This window comes from Teleopsis dalmanni, chromosome 1 (genome assembly GCF_002237135.1).
Source record: "Teleopsis dalmanni isolate 2A chromosome 1, ASM223713v2, whole genome shotgun sequence".
Taxonomy (NCBI): domain Eukaryota; kingdom Metazoa; phylum Arthropoda; class Insecta; order Diptera; family Diopsidae; genus Teleopsis; species Teleopsis dalmanni.
In genome coordinates this window covers 57,199,154-57,225,080 of record NC_051846.1, presented here as the reverse complement: position 1 = coordinate 57,225,080, position 25,927 = coordinate 57,199,154, and the positions used below count along the sequence as shown (strand labels likewise).

The window sequence follows — 25,927 nt, the reverse complement described above, 5'->3', positions numbered from 1 at the left end:
TAGAAATTAATTATAAATAGTTTGTAAAAAAATACATGTGTAAATTTTTTTAATATAAATAGAAATCTAAGAAGTCTAAGACAAGCATACTTTAATTTTGTATACATTGTAAGTTGCTCTTCATTAATAAAAATATTCGATTATCTACTCCTTGTACTTTTCGATACTCATTTAACACGGATATACGATAATAACAGTTATAAAATTAATTATTTAATAAAAGACTTTAAAAATATATAAAAACTTTATTTTGTCTATAGTTTTTGGTATGCTAACCTGAATTAATTTTTTTTACTACCCATTTTTTTATGGTCAGCAAAATCACTGGCACAGGGCGAATGATCACTCGCCAACTGTGAGTCTAAAAGAGGTACAGTTACTTGTAAGTAGAGCTCATAGTTTGATACTGTAAAATATATTAAAAATGATTAGTTTCTTATAGTAAAATTTATTATAAATACATTTTCTGAGTATTACAGTGTTATATTGAATGTTGTGATGTATAATGCAAGCAACAATCAAAACAGAATGATATGTGTCCAAACTAAACTTTAAACTTAAATTATAAAAATCACTTAAAGTTATTTAAATATTAAAAAAACATCCCTATTGTAGCTATTTGTTTCACATATTCCATATATATTTTTGAATTTACGTAAAACTGTATAATTATTACTCTTAATTTGATTTATAAGTTAGTAAAATTTTGAGATTTATGTTTTAAAATAATATTTAAAAAATATTAACGGTATAAAACAATAAAATTTCGAATTTTATTATTTTAAATTTTAAAAATTTCTTATATAATAACTATATGAAAGTATATTACAAACTCATGTAATTTAAAAATATTGTTAGCACTAGTATAACAGTGTATAACAGTTGACTTGTTAGCGATAATAAGGTTACAAAATTACTTGCTACTGTTTAATAAATTTGAAGAAGTAAGTACTTAATATAAAATTAAATCACAAAATTAATATGTTTGTTAATAACTCACTAAATTTATTTTACAAATCGATATTATGGTAAAAAAACCTAATCTTATTGTATTAACCAAATATTAAAAACAAACATATAACATACTTTAATTGAATTTTGTCTTCGATATAATACATTTTAAAAATGTATAAAATCGATTAGTATCTAAATATGTCTATTAATATATGTATTAATATATGTTTTATAATATTTAAATATTTTAATAAATTCAAAAAATTTTAACTAATTACAAAAATTCAAATAAATTATTAAACTATTATAATATATACTATATTAAAAATTCAAAAATAAAAATATAAAACTTGAAATATAATACTATTTGAAATTGTACAATAAAAATTTTTGTTCGTCCAAACAATAATATAATAATTTATGCAAATGTGTGTAATTTCAATTAAAAATAAAAATTTAAAATAAATAATTAAAACAAAAACTTGAGGGGATGAAGAAGCCATTTAGTGCGTTGCAAATGTATGCGAATGTGTGCGTTGTGCATATATGACTTACATGACAGACTCACTTTGTTCTAAAATATTTTCTAAATCATCAAGACAATCTATCGTTCGAAAATCTATATTTGTAGATTCCTTTAATATTACTATAATATTTTTGGGAGCTTTCATTAGAAAAAGAGGAACATGCATATTAGCCAACTCTTTATTTAAAGCACCCATGCCGCGAGCAGCAGTAAAATCAAAATCTGAAAAAGTGTTTAATATATATATTAAAATCTAATTTTATATTTTTACAGATTTTACTTACCATGTACATTTGCAAAATCCAGAACTACAGGTGCAGTCCCATAAGTACTCACAGCTTTTGCAATATTATTACGAACCCATTCAATTGCAGGAAAGTACAACGAACTGTGATTTGGACGCATCAAAATGTAATCTATACCATGTGCAGTCTAAAATATTATTGTTCAATTATTTTTTAATAAAAAAAAACCCAAATAATAAATAGAATAGAATAGAATTAATATTAACCTTTAATTTTGATACATTTAAAGGCGGTCTAGCAGCACGATAAACTAAAAATGCCACATCTACTGCTACACCTAATAGCAAACCAATTTCCACGCCCACTGTTAAACTAACAATAAATGTAATAGCACCCGGTAAAAGTTCGCGCCGGCTGCAACGCCATAGTGGTTTCACTACCTATAAACAAATTAATAATAAAAAATTTTGATTTATTTCAATTGGCCATATGTAACGTATTGATAGGATAGATAGTGTAATCAGTTTTCAATATATTTATAATACAATATATCTGTTTATAATAAAAATCCGATAGTATTTTTTAAACCTGCCATATATTTAAAGAAAGCAAAACAAATTTATTTTTAATAAACAAAAACAAATACATATACTTACTTCAAATTCTATCATAAATATAACAGCTGATATAATTACAGCACTTAAAGCTGCCTTTGGTATATATTGAAAGTATGGTGTAAGTATGCCAAGCGCTAAAAGTACTAACGCACTTGTATAGAAACCACCAATAGGCGTCCGCACTCCACTCGCATGGTTAACAGCACTGCGTGAGAATGAACCCGTTACTGGTATTGATGAGAAAAAGGAACCAAATACATTGCAGAGTGATAGTGCAACAAGTTCACGTGTCGCACTTAATCCTGCGCCGCCAAATGCTTTAGAAATAGCAACATTTCCAAGTACCGCTATTATTGGTAGTATAATCATAGATGGTCCTAATTCACTAAGCTAAAAATTAATAAATATTGTAATTATTAATTATTTAATTTAATTTATTTTATAAATTACCATGTCCTTGTAGTTTTGATGTAATTCAGTACCATTAGCACTTAGTATTGTTGTTTCAAATTTGGGTACACTGAAATCTGGTAAACCACTTTTTACTTTTCCTGTTAATATAAATGGACAACGATTCGTTCCATCACAAGCAAAATATGCTAACGAACTTCCAATAAGTACAATCAAGGCATTACGTCCAGTGGAAATTAACCAAAATATGATGTTCAAAACTTTTCTGTGTTGTCCATCTTGAGTTTTTAACTTAAAATCCTTCATTTTCTACAAAAAAAATAGGGATAGACATATATTCAAAATTATTTAATTAAATTTTATCATTGTATTTTTATTATTAATGGTAAAATAAACGTTTTTAACTCTTTATACGGGATAGCCCAATTAAACTGCAATTAACTTTAAACTACTTTAAATATTGGTGTCACCACGGGCGAAAAGAGGTAAGGGTAGGGACCTTACCTTAAATAAGGCCATAAAATAAATGTATAAAATTCGCCTTTATAATCTTTTACTATTTTACATACATATATTTCTTAAATAAGTCAGACATTAATATGATAATGTCATATCAGAATACCAGCGAACAACTAGAACAGTTGTTAAGAGATCATAAGATGTTCGAACTTCTTGTTTCTGTTATGTCCCGAGGAGAGTTATATAGTACGAAATATAAATCGAATCACAAAATACGAATACATAGGTGAGGATATAGATCAGCTATGTGATAATTGAGAAGAAGAGAGATTTTTTGTGCTAAGCAGTGAATGATCGAAACTTGCCTGTATCAAGGCGGAGAAACCGTGCTATTTTAATAGATCCAAGTAGCCAAGTATTCATGGGACTCCAATTGGTATGTACATTCAAACATGAGACCAGATGGAACTGTGCTTACATGAATGCGGATATTTGACGAATATTATTTTTCAAGTGTTCACATTTGTGCAGAAACTCATCTATCGACTATAGCACTCACTCCATACTATAGCACTTAAGGCCGAAAATTCGAAATGAATTAAAAACATTAAATTTTTTTCGCAGTTTTTTCTCTTGGTTTAATAAAATTCTATTTTAAATAAAAGCAACAACATTTTTGAAAAATTGCAGTTCAGTTAGCTACCCTACATAAATTAATTTACTTCTTAATTTGTTTCTTACTCTTAACAGTAGAAGCAAAATTATAGACACAATACCAAGTGTGAAATCACCATAACGTAAGTTGTCCAAGTTTGAAAATACTGAACCTATTGTTTCAATGAAACTGGAACCCGAACCACCACGTAGACCTAAAAGACCCTATAAAGAATTTATAAATTAGTTCACAATATTTTAAATAAAATTATTTTATAAAAAAAAATACTTTTATTTGTGAAGTGCCAATAATAACAGCAGTTGCAGAAGTAAATCCAACAGTAACTGGTAATGAAATTAAATCAACTAAAGCACCTATAGAGAAAAAGGAAATTAAAATCATATCTATGTTAACAAGTATTACAAACTATATATTTGTATGTAATATTAATTAATATAAATTAATTTCTTGTTTCCAATGCACTTACCCAGTCTTAGCACAGCCATAATTAACTCAACAATACCCGATATCAAGCATAGCAGAATCGCATACGTTGGACCAGAAGCTAAACCTAAACTTGTATGTCTACTTGTCATTAATGCTAATAAAGCTGTAGGACCAATAGTAACCTGTCGACAACTTCCCACGAACGCATAAACAATTCCACCAATAAATGCAGAATAAAGTCCATACTAAATTAAAAAAAATTTAATTTAAATTTAATTAAATCTTTTATATTAAATGCATTGTATTTCGTTTTGGTATTTTACTTGTGGATCCAAACCAGCCAGTGTGGCATATGCTAAGCCTTGCGGCAGCACAGTTAATCCAACTGTTACGCCAGCTATTAAGTCAGCAATAGCATCCTGCGGTGTATATCCTTGAAACCATTTGATACCTGGAAATACTAGTTGTGCCAGCCGTGAAATTTTCATTTTTTATATACGAAATCTTTGTTGCGTGCGTGCCGTGCAATGTATCTTAACTCTGAAATTATATAAATACGACACAATTTAGTTATAAAATAATGTTTTTATATTATAAACTTGTCATATATGTATATATTCATGCTTTAAATTAGATTGTTCAATAGTTTTGTAAAGCATTTTTTGTCAATACTCCGAAAAGTGCAAAGACAATTTAGACTATACGTACATATATTGTATATGGAGATTTATAAATAATATTTATATGAAAAGCAATCATTCATTATCATTAAAGCTATTAACTTATGTTTTCATTCTAAATATTAAACTAATCTATAATAATTTCGTATTTAGTTTATATTACATAGCAAAAACTATAGAGGCGTATTCATGATTTTAGGTGATATTGGTAACGTTTCATGGCTTATTTATATATTTAAAAAAAAAAACTTTCTTAATTGAGAGTCAATTTTAATCTATTATATATTTGCCAATATTATATATGACCTTTTCCCACTTTTCGGGTAGCTTTACAATTCCAAAGGTGTACAACTTCAATGGTTTATTGGCAAAAAATTTGTCCAAATGATTTTGAGCGACTCTTTGGTCGACTAATTTATTATTAACACAGTTTGCGAAAACCGAAATAAATGGTGATCAGACGGTGTGTGGTCCAGGCTATGCGGTTAATGTATTAAAACTTCACAACCAAATTCCATAAATTTTTTCCAAGACATCAAAGATGTAATTATCTCGGCAATCATTATCATGATGGAACATAACTCCTTTCTGTTGGCTAGTTTTGATCGTTTCTATACGTTTAAGTCATTTAAGTGATCGAGCTGTGAATTGTTACAATGAGCTAAAACAGCTCGTTATTCCGTTTCATGCCCACCAAACACTCAACATAGCCTTGTTTACCATAAAACCATGTTTTGATCTGCTAATCTACTTACTATAGAAGTTACTATATTTGTTCTGGATAATAATAAAACCACTAATAATGTTGTTCTGAAAGTCTGTTTTTTGTCCATCTTACTATGTCATTTGACTGCTAGACTACTCATAGCTTGCAAGGTAGATATATCTAAGAAAAATCGGTATATAATATAAATAAATGCAATCACAATGCAGATTTTAAATTAAAATCTAGCTGGTTACTTAAGCTAGAAACCCCACAACAACTACAACGAATTGTGATTATGATGTCATCTTAATTTCATGAATTCAAAGCCAGTATTATAAAAAAAAAGTTTACTAAAGTTTACATAGACTATTAACGTTATAAGCATACCAGGAAATAATTACCAATATTCTGAAAGTCCAGAGAATGTGGAAAAAAGACGACTTAAGGAAATGATTGTGTCTTGGCTTGTTACATATACGCTTTAAGACTCCACATACGTCGACATATTACGTGATACCTACTACAAATCTACATGACGTTTTGCTCCATCTAAATCAATAGATCTATGTATGCTTTATGATAGATTATTACTAACGCATACTTGCCATAACTCAACTACCGATATGTAACAAACTCAACATGTCTAACTAACTTTCCTCGAATTGCCATCTTTATTTTAAAATTTATTAATTAAATAATACAATGATAATATAGGAAAAGAAAAGATTACATATGTACATAAAATATGTTACAGTAATTATGTAAATCAGGCAGAGACAAGAAATAGTACATACAAAACATAGTTTCAACTTAAAAGTGACATCTTACATCTATTTACATTTGTTAGTAAGAATATGGTATTGACAAATGGAAACAAATGACACATATTGCAAAAGATAGAAGCAGATAGTAAGTCAAGAATTTGCTTTTGGGTATAGAACGGTCTGTTGGCATATCTGCTATTTTCAGAGTCCTTAACTTCAAACAACTTTCATCCTAATCATTATCCATTATTGCAATCTTATATCTATAAGTTTTGTTTATTTAATCATATATGTATTTATTAAATTATTATGGTACTATCAAAAATAATGTGTATAAAAAAATTCAAGTAATTTTATGAAACTGCTATATGCTGGGTTTTTAGCCCCTACAATAACTATTTTACAAGTGTACAGATATAAATTAGTTAAGTGTTTATTTACATACTTATCAATTTAAATTTTCTCAGTACAATTTTATTGATTTAAAAGCTATTTTAAAATTACATATTATAAGAAAGCAAAAACTTTTTTGATTAGTCATTATATTTAATAGATAAGAACATTTTTCGTTACAAAAATGTTTAATAAAAAAGCTTTTAGAAAACCGTGTTCTAAAATGAGTACATGCTGATCCCAGAAACGGTTAAATCTACGTCATATAGCCAGTAGTCTGTTTTAACCTACAGCTACTAAAAACGGTGGATTACAAGGATTGCAACAACAACAATATGTGCTTATGCTGAAGAACTTAAACCTTAAGTTCTTTAATGCACCTTAAGTAACTTTAATGTCTGACAGTCTTAAAACTCAAGGTTAATCAGAATACCAACGGTAGTGAATATATATATTATTCTATTTATTAAATTCAAAATTATTTTATTATTAAATTCTTATTATTTTTATAAATGGGTTCTCTTTAAAAAGTATCGAGGAGTTAAATATTTTTTAAATATGGTAACTTTTCCATCTCATAATTATGCTTTTCCCAGCTCAGGAATACAGGTTCACCTCCTTAAAAAAAATCAAATCAGTAAAAAATATTAAAGCAAATTTATATATATATATATATGAGTTCTGAACTCATATATATATATATATTCTTTTCTGACATCGGTCAATATATCAAAAGTGATTACTTCTTTGCCTTTTTGCTGCTGTTTAACTGTCCGCATGAATTACATACGAGAAAAGCAAAACCCAAGCATTCTTAATGATATTTAGGATCTGCCTACACCTAGATTAGTTTATTTGAGTATTCGTTTTTTATTCCTATTAGATTCTTATACACTATATGTTCCAGAAAACACCCCACCTCTTTAGTGTTGATATGTAAAAGGTGGTTTCCAAAGCAGATTTGATTTTTTAAAATTTGTGATTGTGATTGATATGCTTTCAAAACTTCATAACGTTTGTATAAATGAAAACGGAGTTATTGAATTTAACAGTGCATCACGATGTCGATAGAAGCATTTTCTCTTATCAGCAAACACATTTTTCAGAGAAGATAAAGTCGCACGGAGCAAATCTGTTAAATACGGGAGGTAATTAGCATTTGGAATACTATTGTTAGCTTAAAAATCTTTCAGAAATGCTGATTGATCAGTGCAATTTTTCGTCTTCAGTCAACTTATGTGAAACTGTATAATAAGATGAAAAACTAAGCATCCGTATATGGGTTAAATCAATAACCAATAGAAGACAGTACCTATAAAAAATAAAGTAAAGAGAAAATCTGTAGGAAAATTAAGAATAACATATATATATGTACTTCTATATTATACGATTTTGACACTATATAGTTTCCTAGGCACCGCGAGTTGATTCCGGATTTCAGTAAAAATAGCTATTTCTTTTTTGTACAACATACTAAAAAATATCGACGTTTTTAATGCAAATACAAATATGCTGATATAGCTTGATTCTTGAGATATCTGATTTTGAAGTACCGAAGTTTTGTATATTCGTACGTTACGAAATACGAGATGATCAATTGCGACGAAATTTCTATACAACTTTATTGAAAGAGAGTGAAGGATAAGCTTTTTTTTCAACAAAAGGTGGCGCTGGTGCTACCTAACATTAATTATTAATGATTTCTTATTAATCATAAATAATAATATTATATTAGCATTTTATTGACTAAAATATCAAGGTGTAATGGAAAAAGACCAATGATGAAGATTAAAAATGGCTAAATGAAATTGTGGAACTGATGAACAACGTGTTATTTAGAAATTAAAAGACTTCGATTAGTAACAAACACAGCATATAGAACAGAAGAACCAATACGCGTATTATGGCCAGTACTCGTCTGAGTAGCAATTTCTGTTGTGGTTAACAGAGCATTTAAATTTATATTAAATTAATTTGTAACGTCCGCTTAATTAAGATTTTTAGTTAAGATTCTTAACATTCTTTTAACTACTGTTTTTAGTAGAGAGGTTTTTACTGAACACTAGTGAAATTGCAACAACAAAAATACCCTCCACCAGTGGTCTTGGCATTATTTCTTATATATAATTATTTAAAAAAAATTGTTTTTAGACTGCAAGTACCAAGTGTTGTACTTGTGCCCTGCCAAATTTAAAGCTCAAAATCAGTGTTCTTTAGCCAACTGAACCAAAGCCGTGCTTGACTTGTGGAGTTTTGTTAGTTTGCTGTGAAAGTTCATTAGCAAATTCACTGTGTTAGAACGAAATCATAAACCAGCTGTAGAATAATTGAATTAATTAATTATATTTTTTATTTTTTAAATGTTAAATTTCAATACTATTCTTTTGTAGAGGCAATATTTATTGCACGATTGTATCACTATTTTTTATCTATAGCACCTAATCTCTAGATTTAGTTCTAGACTTTATTCACAAAGCTTTAAGGGTCTTTGTTTAATCAATAGTGAAACTGATACAATAGGACTGTTCTGGCCGCAGTACCGGCTGTTGGGCAATTTTCACGTCTATTCTTTTAATAATAAAAAAAATCTAGGAACGTAATACGACGAAAGCAAAGCAAAGGAGGAGCAAATTAAATTTTTTAAATAATTTATATTGAGATTAATTTGTATTGTATTTTAATTGGATTGTTGTAATATATTGAATATAATTAAGACTTAATTAGGCGACTTTGTGATCGCATACTGCTTGATATATTTTAAGAATTGTATTGGTAGGTATCATTCAATCCAATATTGTGTAAAATGCCCAAAGCTTACATTAACTTCGAATTATAATAGTTTATTTATCTAAAACATATACCATATTTGTACATATATTTGCAACAGAAATGAGATGACAGTTATTAGCATTACAAATCAAAATGATGAAGTATTTCAATATTAAAACACTAATATATTGTAAATTCAGACTGTTCATTTAAAAGATAATTAACGTGTGATATGTAATCCTAAAGACACATAATTATCTGTAAAAAGACCATCAACAACAACATTATTTAAACTTTTGAAGAAGATGATTATGTTGGTAATATTTGATTGCATGCGGAACAAAACTGAATTCCAAAAAACAGACCAAGTCGCTATTGTTCCTGAGACACTTGTCCGAGTCTATATAATCCATCAAAGTTGTCATAAATGTTACTTTTAAGAATGCTGTATTCAAAAAAAATTAGGACAAAGTAATTTTCTAATTTATGTGTAATGATTATGGTAATGCTAGAATTTAATATTATTTAGGTGCATCACATTTCAAAATTGAAATGAATAGCTTTATTTTTTTAATTATGAATAAAAATCAATTCTGATCATCAATTGAAAACTGTCAATGGAACAATGGATACAGTTCCAAAAGTTATACGAAAAATTTTCCTAGTTAGTTTACAAAACTAAGTGACTTGTTTGCTTTAAATTGCTAGAGAATTAGGTAGACCTCAAACGGTTTGTCATGGCCATATTTATACGTATAACTGAATTAATTTTAAAATGGACTTGTAATCATTATATATTTTGCAATACAAAATTTTCTAGTTATTAAGAGAAAAACAAAATTTACAATTTAAAAAGCACGAAAAAGAAGAAAAATACAAAAAAAGGTTTAAAAAATTATATGAGTAGATGCGCTAAAAGCGCACAACTTTCAATGGAATGGTTCCGCTATGCAAGACATGGATGCATCCAGTCTTCGAGACATGTCTTTGAAGACTGTTTTGCAAATATCTTAGCATACCTATTCACATTTTGTGTGTAGATGGTATAGAAATAAATTCATTAACTACTCTAACTACTCTCTTCTACTCTAATATAAACATAATCGTGCTTTTTAAGTTACATTATGTACAATTATAAACTAAATAAATTAAATGCATAGCATATCATGTATCAGTTAAAAATGATCATACAGATCATATTTTTTTTTAGCTACAGTTATTTTATTTAATACAATTTGTAATTAAATTTTTTATAACAAATTAAAAAATAAATCAATTAAATCAATTTTCATTACTACATTCAACGAGCTGTAAAAAACTAGCAATTTACTCGCATCAAGATTGGCTTCTTTTAAATACATTCTTTTATTTATACTCACTTATAGTTGTGTTAAATCTTATGAACAACCTTGAAATTATATACAATATACCGTCACAGAAGTACACTTTTACTTCAATAGAAATTGTTAATTTTCATACAAATGTTTAAACTGAGCTCTTTGAATATATTGTATTGTAGAATTATGTACCAAAAATATTAACACAAGTGTTGGCCTACAATGCTCTTAACACATTTTCCCCAACTTTTTACTATACAAATATTTTAAAATTTAACAGCTGTGAAAATAGCTTTAAACTTGCCTAATATTTTTGATGTTATTTTACTTCAACAATTCATAAAATTTCAGATACTTTAGTCACGTTTTAAAATTATTCAACTTTCGCGAGTACTTCTATGTCTTACCGCTCGCGTTGCCGTTTGAAAACTGATAAAAATTGAATTCAGAACTCACAATTGACATCGGCATGAGAACTACTCGAAAAGCTAACAAAGTCGAAAGTTTTTAAGTAAAAACAAACCAGCGAATAAATAAAATAAGTAAACAAAGTAATGTAAACAAACTCAACATTACTTGCTCTTGATTCGATGCAGCTAGTAAAGAGTAAAAAGAAACTAATAATATTTAAAGAAATTTTAATAAAATAAAAGAACTTCAGAAATAATTCAACTCAAGCGAATCGCAAAATATCTCTCGTTCTGACTCAGAATTATTCAAGTCGTTGATTTATTAGAGCAGCAAAACTAAAAATTCAAAGGCTTAACGAGTAGAGTAAGCGAGTAGCGAGCGACCATGGTTCTGCTGTGCAATGTAGGATTCGCGCATTGTCATATGAGATATCACGGGATATCATTTATGTGTCTAAATAACCATCGTTAATAATTAAAGTTGAGGAACAAAATAATTTATTTATGAAGGCGAGTACTCACTCTAATGTACATAAATATCAAATCACAGTCATATGAGTAGTCATGAGTTATCAAATATTATGCATGCATCCCATAAAAAATTTATTATTTTTGATTAAAATAATAAATATCTAAGAACTGAATAAGTTGTAGGATACTTTTAGTTTATATAAAAAAATAACAACAACAATTAAACTATTGAATTGATTAAAGCATTGCTTTTTACACTTCATACTGTAATCAATAAGGAGTATAATAAATTTACCAAGATGTTTGTCATGATATAGAGTACATACAGTGGCTCACAGCTTATTTAATGCAGGCAAAAAATTTTTGAAAAGTGTTTTTTATTTCAAAATATATGGCAAAATTAAAAAAACAAAGTATACAAAGTTATTATTTGTAGTGTTGTAATTCATTTTCAAGAACAAAAAACCGAAAATTTTTTTCCATTCTTTAGTAATGCAACAAAAACCAAAAACAAAACAAATGAAAAATTCATGTCACAGCTTAAATGATGCAGTTAAGAATACCGTTAATATCGTCGTCATTTCAGACGGAAATAAAAATATTCTTATTTTGCGATCATTTGTAATCATATTTTTGAGGAAAAATACTTAAAAAATTAAAGTGCATGCATTTTATTAACCATGGTACGGGGTGCATCAACTGGAAAGCGAGATTTGGCATTGGATCATTTAAAAAAGGGAATTTCCCAACATAATATAGCTGAAATGATAAATCTACGCTCTTCAACAGTTCAGCACATAATTGAACACTTTTTATATAAAAATTGTGTAGAAAATATGAGTCAAAAAGCTCCCAATCAAATTTTTAAAGTAAAAGAATCAAGATGGTTAATAAACCAAGTTCGAAAAATACAACAACAAGCGCTCCAAAGTTGGAAGTATTGGACAAAATACACTTAGGAAAGACGTGTCATTCTAAAACCGTCCACAGAATATTGGAATAATCATATTTAAATAGAAAAATAGCTCTAAGTAAGCCTTTTGTAAATTTAAAAAGAAAAGAATCAAAAGTTGCAGTTTGTACAGGGTTTATAGAGTGCTACAGGGTTTAGAGAAAAAAAATTCATACAATTACAAAAAAATTCTTTAACTCGATGTCTCCATAAGTCGAACTTTTTCTTTACAAAATGGTACTTCGATCTATTTAATAGATTAAATTAGATAGGTCGATTTATTTGGGAAGTTTAAGCTCTGACAATTCGTTCTAATGATAAAATCACACAAAAGTTATTCCTAGCGATCAAATATATAAAATCCTTTTGAATTGTTTATTAAAATTTTAAAATAATGTTAAAGTTTTTGTTATTCCAGGAGACACACATATAATTATTAGATTCAAACTTTTGTATATATGAAGTAAAAAGCAAAATGTTAGTGTAAATATTTCTTGATTTTAATTTGAGTTACGGACACAGGAACTTGAAAACGAGAACTTTGTCAAAGGCTTTGTGGTCCAACGCTTTCTGGACACAGAAAATTTAACAATAGCTTTGTAGAATAAATTTTTGGCACGGAGGTACAGAGTAAATGACAATATTTTCTGAAAAGTGCATATAATTTTGGATAGATTAGTCATATCTTCCTATGTCTCCATTACATTTTGGTTCAACAATCCAAGAAAAATTGAACTCCATATCTGGTTTTTGAATTTTACGCCTCTTATTTAATAACATAAGAATGACTTTTAGTTTAGAATGACTTTTAGGGTAAAAGCTTTACAAATGTTGGCAACAGTGGCCACAACTTTGGCTAATACGTAATACGTTTTAGAATTTTATCTGGGAACAAAAAAAGTATTTATTATTATTATTTATTATTATATTATTATTTATTTATTATTATACTATTTATTATATATTATTGTATTATTATTATTATATTATTTATTATTATTATTATTTATTATTATTAGTATTTATTAGTGAAAGTTAAAATGACTTAAAACTCTTTCTAGTGTAAATATTACAGTTAATGTTTGGTGGTGGTTTCACCACAGATATAGGTTACATATTACGATTAATTTCTTAAAAAATAGATTTATTTCTTATTAATTTAACAGATACAAATTATATATTCAATCATATGATTTGCACGATCCCCAGATAAGACTAAACAAATCTGACCATCTAGTTCCATATAGAACTAGAAAAGTAATTAAATTATTAGGATCAGAACCTGCCTACTAGATTAGCATACACAGAAATTGAGAGTTCAAGCGGGAGAATTTTGCGGTTTTTACTAATAAAAACAAATAATGTAAAATGTATGCAACTATGTATAAGTAATCTGAATGCATAATGACGAGAGGAATTCGCTAATAGAGCATTTTCATCATTTCTCAATAAACATAAGACTGAACACATAGCAATGATCATTCAATATCCACCGTTAGAAAGTATACTAAGTGCGTGTATATTGCCAATGCTCAGGCGTACCAAATACCTTTTTTGTACGATCAGCATTTTTAGGCTGTGATAAACTCTATAGAATAATTATATACTTGCATTAAAAATTGTAAACTCTCAAGCACCTTTTATTATTATTATTAAGTAACAACTGGTGTATTACACTTTTTACCCGTTGACTTAATTTAGCTACAGTGAAACTACTCATTAATGACATAAATTATAACTTATAGCGTTACTTCTTACTTACTATTTTATCCATTATTTTTGTTGAATGTTTGTCGAGAATCAAGTAACTAATAATTAATTTAAAAAGTATTACTATTTTTGACCACAAGATACAATCTCAAAAATATTAGTATAATATTATTAATAATGAAAGTTAAAAATACTTTTTATATTTATTAATGATTATAGCACAAGTTGATCTTATCATATATCAAAAAATAATTTAAGTCTTCTCATAATAAAGCAAACCTAACAAGTCTAATGTTTTTAGTGATTTAAGTTAATCCACACTTGAATTTCGCTGACATTGTCATGCAAATCTATGCAGATGAAGGCAGTTTCTGTTTAAATGATTATAAAAATATTTTTGTACAAAATAAGATTACCGTGTTGTGTAAAACCTTATAGCAGTATTAGAGTCCCCATGCAATATAATACTTACCTCAACCTATTAGCACTCAAATTCGAAAAAAATTTAATATTTTAATATATTCTATATTTTATGTATTTTTAAGAACGAAACTATGACGGTTTTAAAATATCTTAATAAACTATTCTACCGGTACAATGTAGGGTTTGGGGTTCGGATTTTTACTAGACTGAATGGATGGTTTTCAATTAAATGTTTGAATGAGAATTTTAAGTTTGTGTAAACCCCACTAGTTACTACATATATAAATATTTTTAATATTTAAATAAGAACTGCATAGGGACATAGTGGCGGACAAGCAAACCAAAAAAAAGATAATTTCACAAGAAAACAAGATTGTAAATTTATTTAAATTTTTTTACATTAATTAGCTATAGTAATAACTAAGAACTAAGTTCTGTACAATAGAATTACTTCTTATAGGCTCATATGGGTATATAATGCTTTACTATATATCACAACTACTTGTATTTTTTAAAGATTTGTATTTCTAATATACAGGTTGATTGAAAAGTTTGAAAGCAAAAACGAAAAAGTGGGAATTTTGTTTCAATAATAAGAAATACTTCAATAAGGATTTATAGTTCCTTCAATAATTTTATACCACCTCTATAATGATTTTCCAAAAGCCTGTAATGGCTTCTATATTCGATGAAAAATGATTTCCACGAACTTTAAAATATAGAATATTCGTTCTTCCGAAATGCAATTTTAGTCATACTTGAATTTCTACGAACTTGGATTTCGTAAACTTTCTCAATGATTTCTGGTGTTGTTGAACTTTTTGCACGCCTACTACGTGGTTCATCTTCAACGGTTGTTCACCCAAGTTGTGAATGAAGGAGCAAATTGTTTTAACACATCCACCTTTTTGTATGAATTTCTGTGGCTGATAAACCTTCCAAAACAAAAAACTTTATCACTGCGAGATATTCGGTTTTTTTCTATTGTGACAAAATTACCGACATGTCAGGTTGAAATGACTTGTAAAAAAAAATCGAATTGACGGATCGAAATAAACATCTAAGTGTGTTCAGATGCAAGTTGAAATGTCTAAATAACATATATATTTTGATTTTTCTTCTAGTTAATAGGCGTCACTTTCGACCGTTTTTAGCCAACTATGCACTTTTATACAATACTGAACATTTAAATGAAATTTGGAATGGATCTTTCACTGACATGCACTTATTGCATTTTTTATGATATCCATTTCCATTTAATTAAAAATAGTTTCTCTATATTATATATTAATGTTTTTTTACATGATTTTTTATGAGGAAAATAAAATTAACAAAAATTAATTAAAAATCAAAGCATAGATAATGACACAAATTCTGTCATCTAAACGGAGTTGGATAATCAATTTGAATTTAAATATTAAATTCTTTGATTAGCTATAGTGATAAAGCGAAAAACGTCTGTACTTCTCTTTAGTAACTCTGCAATTAAAGAAAATTAAGAGTCGAGAAGAGAATTTAAAAAATTATTTATTTGTTTTTTAGTGAGTACTTCTCTTCCGAAACATAGCAATCTGAGTATATTAAAATTCGGGCAGCATTCAAAAAATGTTATAGAATTTTTTCTCATTCATGATATACAGAGACCATAAATCTTTCGGGTTTTAATTGTGTTCAGTTGTACTAGCTTACATTGGGCCTTGAAAACCCACATATCATTCATCAGGTTGCTTGTGTCCGTTATATATGTAGTTTTTTAAGAAAATTGGGTTTAATTAATATTTTCTGTGACTTTATTGTACTTACTGTTCACACGACTACAGAACATGATGAATTTAATTATATCAGGAAGCTTATTTCATTTAATCTGTAACATTCTACAAGTAGAATCAAAGTTTCTATATTCCACTCGACCATATATTGAGTCTATATTGTTCACACTAAATTTACGGAATAATGTTTCGCTTATTTCAGTGAGTCAGGGTCGTAATCACATAATTTAAATAAAAATGTAAGGTGTAGATATGGTTGTCTTCCATGGCAATTTCCAGAATCAATTGATATTTTGAAATTTTAAAAATTTGCTTGATAAATATATCTCTGAAACAGCAACATATCTCGTTACAACAACTATATTCTCTGTAGTGAACTGTATGATTCATACCGAGAGTTGATAATTTGTCGGCATTTTGCTTTCTCTAACTTCTAATATTAATTTGATAAAAGTTTTCTTAGATTGCATGTATGGAAATTTTAGCCGACTCGATTTTGTTATTTAAGTGGCTTAATAAGATCATTTGTGCCTTTGAAAAAATTAATGTTTGTATAAATTTTTATAATTTACAAAATTGTTTTCACAATTTTATTAAATTCGCAATGTTAAAAATATGATATTGCTTCGATCACTATTACTTAATATCTTAAGCATAAGAAAAATTTAAATTATTTATTTCGTTAGAAATTTGATAATACAATACGTCATTACCTAAGGCGACTGATTACCGATACTGTTTCTCAGGTAGGTATGCTTAAGTCGATAAAAGTCCATGTTAGCTATAATATTTTATCAAAATTAGTAGACTAGTTTATAATTTTCGTTTTATTACAATATAGCACTAAAATAAATTTGAGTATTTTTAGAAATAGAAATGAAAGTCTCAAAAAGTTTATTAACACTCTTTAAGTAATTAACACAAATTCTGTAATTTCAGTAGTAATTAAGAAAGATAAAAACTGACTTTGTTATAGTAGAAAATATATTTGTGTAGCTCGAGTTTCCCAAGAACAATGAATATGTACTATTCAAAAATAAAGTTGTACGAGTAAAAGTTTAAAAAGAGACCAGTACAATAATGAAAAAAAATAAAATTTAAAAGTAATATTGCAGTAACATACTATAGATGTGAGACTGTAATACAGTGGAAAATAACAAATAAGAATTCTTAGAAATTAGAATGTGCAGAAATGAGAATCTGATTTCAGAATAAGAATATGATAAAAATTATATAAATTATAAAATTATAAATGAACAGGCAGTACAAAATTTTTACTTACAAAACCTATTAATACCTACTAATGTTAAAAAAAATATTACATTTACACGATCTCGATTAACGCATTTTCGTAATTATCTAGTTAATTGTATAGCAATTAGTCGCAATTAGAACATCTAAAAATGTTCAATATAATCTAGTTAATATAGCGCAATCCTCTACTAATCAACTTCAAAATTTGACTCTTTTGCAGAAAAATAATGTCTTAAAATGAACTTAATGCATTTAAAATTTATTGATAATGTCAAGTATATTTTAAGAAACAAATCGTTTAGAAATCAATAGTTTTAATTTTTTAAATGTTCACCTACTCAAAACCAAAATCTCTACTCAAAATATAAATTCAATCACATTTTATGGAACCGAAACATAGGAGAGTATCACTGCAATCAAATTGAAAATTTTGACATTTATAAACCAATGTCTACAAAGATTTTGCGCATCTAGTCGCTTTAGAGAATATTTAATACCCATATGTGGGTTTGGATATACTAAATTAGAGTTAGAAAATAAATTCAGAAGAAGAATAAATAACAATATTACTAGAAAAGCACTGAGATGAAACCCACAATGTTCTAAATACCCCGGCATATGAGTTGGAGCAACTCAGCGAAAAGCGAATTAAAAAATACAAATTGTTCATAAAATCACATCATTGCCTATATTTCGTTACTCGATCCAATTTAAATTGACAACGGGAGACTCTATGTTTCAGCTATGAATACAAAATCACATTGAAAGTTTTCAGAAAAATTTTATTAAAGGGAATTGAAAAAATCGATTCAATATCATGTATTTAGTTAATAATGAATGCGTGTTTTTTTGCAATACAAAAAAAAACAGAAATCATCTATTTTCTGGAATATGGTCGTCCAACAATAGCAAATATTTACTTCAAAAATCGACGTAATATAGTTTAATTTTCAAGATATCGAGCTTTAAAGTAAGAAATGTAACATAGAAACTAACACAAGTAATTACGATTATTCATAGTTTTTTGTAATCATCATATAATTACTTTATTTTCGTGTCCAAACCTATAGTTATCTACTAACTAAAGCCTCGTCATCATCGTGGCCTCCTAACCATATTCATGGTTATAAACCCATACCATTATATAAATGATGGTATATCATACATCATATACTAGTTGGCAATAGATGACGTGCGCTTTTTTTTAATCATACATCTAGATATCGTCATTTAAAATCAATCGTTATCTTCGGCAGACGGCTAAAATGCCATAGCTGTAAGCTTTATATATATAATATAAGTTTTATTAACTTTTATGTAATACAATAAATTTAAAATGAATTAAAAATAAAGCTAAAATAATAATAAAAAAATAATAAAATAAATCGTTGTCAAATCGGCATACCCAGGACTTAGGATTCATTGTCATTGCCAAATGAATGATCAAAATTATGAAATATAAAATAACAAAATTAGTCGGTAACAATATTTAAAATAAATTGCATAAAATTAGAAATATATTTGGAACATTTTTTAATGTTTGATGTGCTTTAAAATAATGATGCTGTCTGACTTCTCAATATATCCACATGCTTGATATGAAGTTTTTGTATATGTAATGTTTTAAATTCGAACATCATTAATTAAATGCAGTAAATAAAGCCATAAAATAATATTTTAACGTTTTTAAATGCAAATAATTATTTACTATCAATATCACATGTTATATTTATGATTAATGGTACATTGGATGGTGTTCAATTAATTAAAAGAATTAAAAGAACGTGATCATTTACCACGTTCTAACTTCCATGATTGGAGATTGACGGCGTTAAGCGTCTGCGACGTCGATCGGTTTAAATATTAATTAAACTTTAATTTATTTTTAATATAATATATCAGAAACTGCTCAAATAAGATTTTAATATACATAATATGTATTACATATGTGCACTCTATTAATTAGTGGCAATTCTATTTCAGTTAAACTAAAATTTAAGTGTTTATTTCTTATTTTATTTCTCTCATTTTATTTATTTAAAATTTTTAATAATAATTATCTCTATTAGCCTTAAATATATTATATATATATATATTATACATATAAGGCCAATATATATATAAAATAATTTAGTTATATTATATATATATTATATATAAATATATTATATATATATTATATATAGACATATTACATATAAAGCTTATACGTCAAAATAATGCAATACGTCAAAATAAAATACAACATTTTGAATTAAAACGTTTCCAGTGTTGAAGTTCTCTCAAGGAGGTGTTTTCTGTCCTAGGACGGTGACAGAAAAAATGACCGAAAACAAAATAAACTAGAATCGCGTAAAAATGTTTGCTTAAAAGATTCCGAAATTGAAAAACGTAGACCTTGACAGAAGACAGCTGGAGTAAGCAGATATATCACGCTAAGACAAAGGGCAAAGTTAATCACCTGCAGCAGTAGCGGAACCTGAATGCAGGTTACTCCGATGGAAGTCTTTAATGAATAATAGGGACCCTACCTCGAAGTAATACTAACGTAGTCAACGGGTCTCTAGGAATTAGGAGAGGTGATTTAGTCCGTGCGACTCGGGCACTTACCTTCCAGGGCGCCAGATTGCGGTCAGTGCGTAGGCATTATTGTACTCTCTCTTACCGCAAAAAAAAGTGATGAAATTCTACTTATTTTACATGTTATGAATGGGTTCGCAAAATTGGAAATCCAATTTGTTGATTATAAGGCAAATACTAAATAATTTAACAAAGATCATTTCATCAACGAAAAGTTAGAGTTTGATCCAGTTTTCGTAGTTTTGTTGATGAATATAAAAACGTAGTAATTTATTCGAAATTATTGATATTTATAAGCGGTGTTTTAGGGGATTCAATACTAATAATAAATTATATTATTTTTAACATAAAAAATATTACACAGACATTTCCTAAAGATATTTTTTTGTTTATATATTTTTCGGGTTTTAGTGCTGTTTTCTGACACTTTTACCTGTCTTTTACATATATATTTGAGATAAGTTTCAAATATAAGTAAGTAAGTATTCAAGTAAGTATTCAATTACTTGCACGACCGATGTGAAATGAGTTTACTTTATAATTTATATGAAATTAATCTAGTAATGCAGTTTATTTACAGCAGTGATTTCTTACCAGTGGTCCGTAAATCAAATTTAACAGATATACATACATAGCTTATAGTTTGTTCACTGCGACCTCACTTATTAGAAAATAAGAACAAAAAATTTAAAAGTAATTATATACCAATTTTATAGCCTATATAATGTACATATAATGTACATATACCAGAGATGCATAAAATAAAAATAATCATTATTAATAATTATTAATAATAATCATTAATAATAATAATCAAAATATTCTTAAACTTTGTGGTCCCTACTAACAACAAAAATTTCATTGGCTTTTGACAAAAATAAGATTGGAAACCACTGATTCCAGCATAACGTTTTGAACACATGAAATATTTTTTTATTAAATAATATTTAATATTATCACACATAATTGTTGTAATAATTACATTTAGCATATTATTATTACGTTGGAAAATTTTGCATCTTACTTAGAGGTCTATTATGCCCCCTTCGCGAATTCAGAGTATTTTTCTAAGCCTGATGTAGTAGTGAACGTACTCCACTTCATCCGATCTTACATATCACTTATATATCTAACTCTTCATCTGCTGTTCGGTGACGTTTTCAGTAAAGTATCGAACGAAAAGGACATGGAAACTTAAAAAATGATACTCTAAATGAAATAATCAAATCTGCTAATAAAAATACATTCAATACCAAATTTATTAAGCAATATTAATAGAATCGTTTCCTAAACCACAAGCTCTAATATCTAAAAGCAATTGTGCTAATATTTACTCTAAACGTATGATTTGTGAGATACAAAGGTCACCTAAAATATATTAAATGATGACAAAATATGTAGTAAGTATAGTTAGTGAATGAGACAATTTATGATGAGCGGCTCTAATTTATGGTTAATTTAATTTGAACAATAAATGACAGAATAAATGAATTAATTACCTTTAAAAAGTTATGACATGATATCTAAATTAAGAGGAAATACATCTTTTTTTGTTATTTCGGAACGATAAAAGTTTTCATTCTTTGTTACTTAAATAGATTTGCTAAATATTTAAATATAGTAAATAATAGTATACGTTTAACATATGTTAACTAAAATAAAACTTACTTTGAACGCCTGTATCCTAAAATAGATTTTACGTATAATGACATTTGTAAATATATGAAACTGTTAGTATCTCATTGATTTTGCTTTACTTATATATGTGTATCGGGGTATTGAAGATACAAATTTTTGATATATTCTATTTACTATCCATAAGATATAGAATGTTGAATAATTAATAAGTTTGTTATTAAAAAAAATTTAGAAAACAGTTTTCCTCGAAATGAATTTAAATTTGTTTGGAATCAAATACTTTAAAGAATTTATTTGATCATTATCTTCATATATTGAACATACAAGTTATCCGCTTTTTTGGACATTAACTACAACATAAATAAAACAAACTTATTAATAAGATTTTGATCAGCTTTTAATTTCATTATATCATTATCAGTTGCAAAATACAAAATCAAACAGATATCTTTCAAGGGATATCCTATGATTTGGAGTATATTAGTTAAAGTGTTTCAAAACGTCGAGAGTTTGTCCACTGTCTGTATAAATATTATCCGTTTGCCGTTTTTTTTAATTAATGAAACTGAAAAATTATTAATTTTTCGAAAAGTACAGAGAGGTGATTCCAGCAGAACAGTATTATAAAGCACACTGTTTTGGCTTTGTGACTCGAGAAAATTGCCAGAAAAGTTCCTAGGCTTTTATGGAAAAGATTGTGTTTATGCAAACAATTCTTAAACTATTAACGTTTGAAATTCGAACATTCGTCGAGTTATGACCAAATTATTACAGAGTCTGCTATATACAGACAAGGGCAATTCTTTAACTGTCAATGGCAAGCTATATGCCTATAAGTAATCGAAAACTATATCAAAAGCATTCAGGTGGATTTTGGAGAATATTTGAATAATATTGTAGTTTACACGTAATAGCAAGTAAGATAGTGATATACACTTGAGTGTCTTCATGTCTTTTATCAAACAATATATTGAAATAAATTTTGTTTGAAGTCTCATTGACATGTGTGCTTTATTTACATTTAGTTTTGAAATCACAAAATGGAAGCCCCTATATATATAAATACATATATGCATGAATTATGTATTTGTACAAGTAGAGTAAATTACATATTTTGAACAATTAATTAAAAATTTAATTAAATATTTATATATGTTCGGTATCCCTAAAATAGAAAATTATCTTAATCTGTCAATATACAACCAATAAGTTAACCTTTAAATAACTTCAATGTAAATAAGTATTATACAATTGGCATAAATATTAAACTTTATATATACTATTAATGCTTATTTTACAGATTCGCAATAAATATTGTTCAGCCCTTTTACTTGGTTTATCATACGAAAACATGAAAGAAATATAAAAGAAATAGCTTGACGTACTATTGTTTATCAATGTCACTTTAATTTTTCTATATAATTTTTGGCACTACATTTTTTCTAGTAAGCTTTACATTTGGCGGTGTTATTAATTTTTTGATAACAATATGTTAATAATAATTTAAATAAAAATAATAGAGATTAACTTTCGTTCCTTTAATATAACATTCTCTATTTTTTTCATAATTTTAGAAAATACATCCTAATTGATTCAAATGTAATTAATCGCTTCATAAAAATTTCCTCAAAATCGGTTGAATGAATAATGTCTGTGTACATTCATAACAAATAAAGAAACACACAAAATCTCATTTATGTATTTATAGGTATATATATCTAGATTTAATAGAAGAATCATTCAATATAATATTATACCTGTATCTATATATATATATTATGCATTAGTATAAATAATTTTTTAGTTTTAAAATTTAGTTTTTAGTTTTTAAAGTAATTGTAATTTTTGCTCAAAAAAATATTTTTAAAAAAAATAATAAATTGTTAAGGCATTTATATAGGTTTTCACTGTACTTATGTTTAATTAATTCCAAAACTTCAAGCCCGCCGGGCATTGCTTGCCTTTTTTGCAGAACATAAACACAATTGGTGAAATATTTCACAAACAAAATGAGCTTAACTACAGAAGTGAACGACACCTAAAAACTTGTTTTTAGTTTTTATATTTTTTGTAATTATTTTTTTTTTTTTTGGATTTTTCAATTTTACAAATTCATAACAAAAACTAAAAAAGAAATTATTGTTCAATTATAATTTTATATGTGCAGGTAAAACACATTTTGCACAATTTGTTTAATAATTAAAATTATTTAAGTTTTTTTTTTTTATTAAAGAAAATTTAACATTGCATGCAAAAACTACATTTTTACAACACAAACTACTTGTGAGTAATTATTTTCTCAAACTTTTTTTTTCCATTCTGTTAAGAAAAGAAATTATTTACTTTACGAAAACAAAAACAAGACCGCAAAAATGTATGTTTTCATACACACCACAAAAATATTTGTATTTGATTGGCTTATTTTATTTCAGCAATGTATACACGTGTACAATAATAATTTATTGGATTTTCATTAATTTTGTTATTTCTTCATTATTAAGTAAAATTATTTACTATATTTTTAATTTTAATTATTTACACAAATTTAAAAACAAAGTTTTTAGAAGAGCGACCGTTGAACAACTCACAGGAAACAAAATTAATACTGTTTGTTGTTATTTCTCTTTTTTATCCTATATTCGAAGTATTCCCTAATGTTTATATAGTAATCAGATTCATGTTCACAGTTCCAGTCAGTATAGCTTCGACGAAAACAAAGAAGCAAAGTTTAAATTGTTTAAGACGTACTAGAAAAATATGATGGTCCAAGAGAGACTATCTTCATTATGATATAATTTAAAAAAAAATAGGGTGATACTAAAAGTAGGAAAATTCATTTATTTTAATTTGTGTTTATTTTAAATTGATTAACAATAAAACTTGCAATCATGCTTTGTCGTATTAGTGAATGTAACTTATTTACTTTTACAACTGGGTTATAAAGGGGGCCGCGCAATTCTGATGTCGCCGACGTGCAGAGTTGGTCTAGCTCCACCACTGCAGTTTGCATAAAGACTCAAAATCAGAAACATACCAACAAGCTAACTTCATTGCTATAATTATGAAGCTAGTAAATCCTTTTCAATATTTATTCTTGTAGACTTAAAAATTTTGGTCAAAAACTTTCAATGGCTGGAAAGGGTTTATTAAAATAGTGCTTCATACATATGTTTTTAATGCATTATATATTCTTTTTTGTAAAAACCGTCTATTTTAAATTATGTTAAATATTTTTTGACTTATTTTTTTATGGAAACCTATTATCTGGTAAACACTTCCTACCAAAGAAAATCTGTCACTCTCATACAGCAGTTACCAACATTCTTCTATAGAAGTCTCTTCTTTTGACAATTTTATAATATTTTATAATATATACTATATATTACTTTTTGATTATTAATTATGTTGCATAAATTATGTGTCAATTAAAAACTACGTGTAATAGTACATTCACGTTGTGTCATTTAAGCACTTGCTCATTTATATTAATAAGTGAACGTTCACATTATAATGAGCTTATTTAGGCTGTGGTTACATTACATCCGAATTTTGTCTTGCCTGTTCGTACGAAAAAATCAAACATAAGTAATCTTATGCAAGTGATTACAGTTGCTGAGAACTATTCACGCGACGTGTTGTCCTCTCGTGCGAAAATTTGATTAAACAAAATATTTTGTTTGAAATTCATTCGGTCGTGGATTTGCTAATTTAATTTTATTTATTATTTAATACACTATTATTTTTTATTGTGAACACA

General features: G+C 27.1%; 1 protein-coding gene across 3 annotated transcripts; it reads right to left on the bottom strand.

Annotated features, from left to right (window-relative positions):
- Positions 1 to 97: 97 nt before the first annotated feature.
- On the bottom strand, positions 98 to 24,602 carry LOC119673337 (sodium-independent sulfate anion transporter). Of its 3 annotated transcripts, none has more exons than XM_038084601.1 (11): positions 24,563 to 24,602; positions 4,638 to 4,854; positions 4,355 to 4,559; positions 4,156 to 4,241; positions 3,954 to 4,091; positions 2,793 to 3,062; positions 2,382 to 2,732; positions 1,992 to 2,165; positions 1,765 to 1,912; positions 1,523 to 1,702; positions 98 to 406 (listed from the first exon to the last, which is right to left on the bottom strand). In XM_038084601.1, exons 2-11 carry the CDS (start codon positions 4,800 to 4,802, stop codon positions 282 to 284), a joined length of 1,842 nt encoding a protein of 613 aa, XP_037940529.1. In that variant the 5' UTR covers positions 4,803 to 4,854; positions 24,563 to 24,602; the 3' UTR covers positions 98 to 281. The 3 variants fall into 3 exon arrangements, with proteins under 3 accessions (XP_037940529.1, XP_037940528.1, XP_037940530.1); XM_038084600.1 differs by lacking the exon at positions 24,563 to 24,602 and adding an exon at positions 11,268 to 11,403; XM_038084602.1 differs by lacking the exon at positions 24,563 to 24,602 and adding an exon at positions 11,006 to 11,078.
- Positions 24,603 to 25,927: the final 1,325 nt, after the last annotated feature.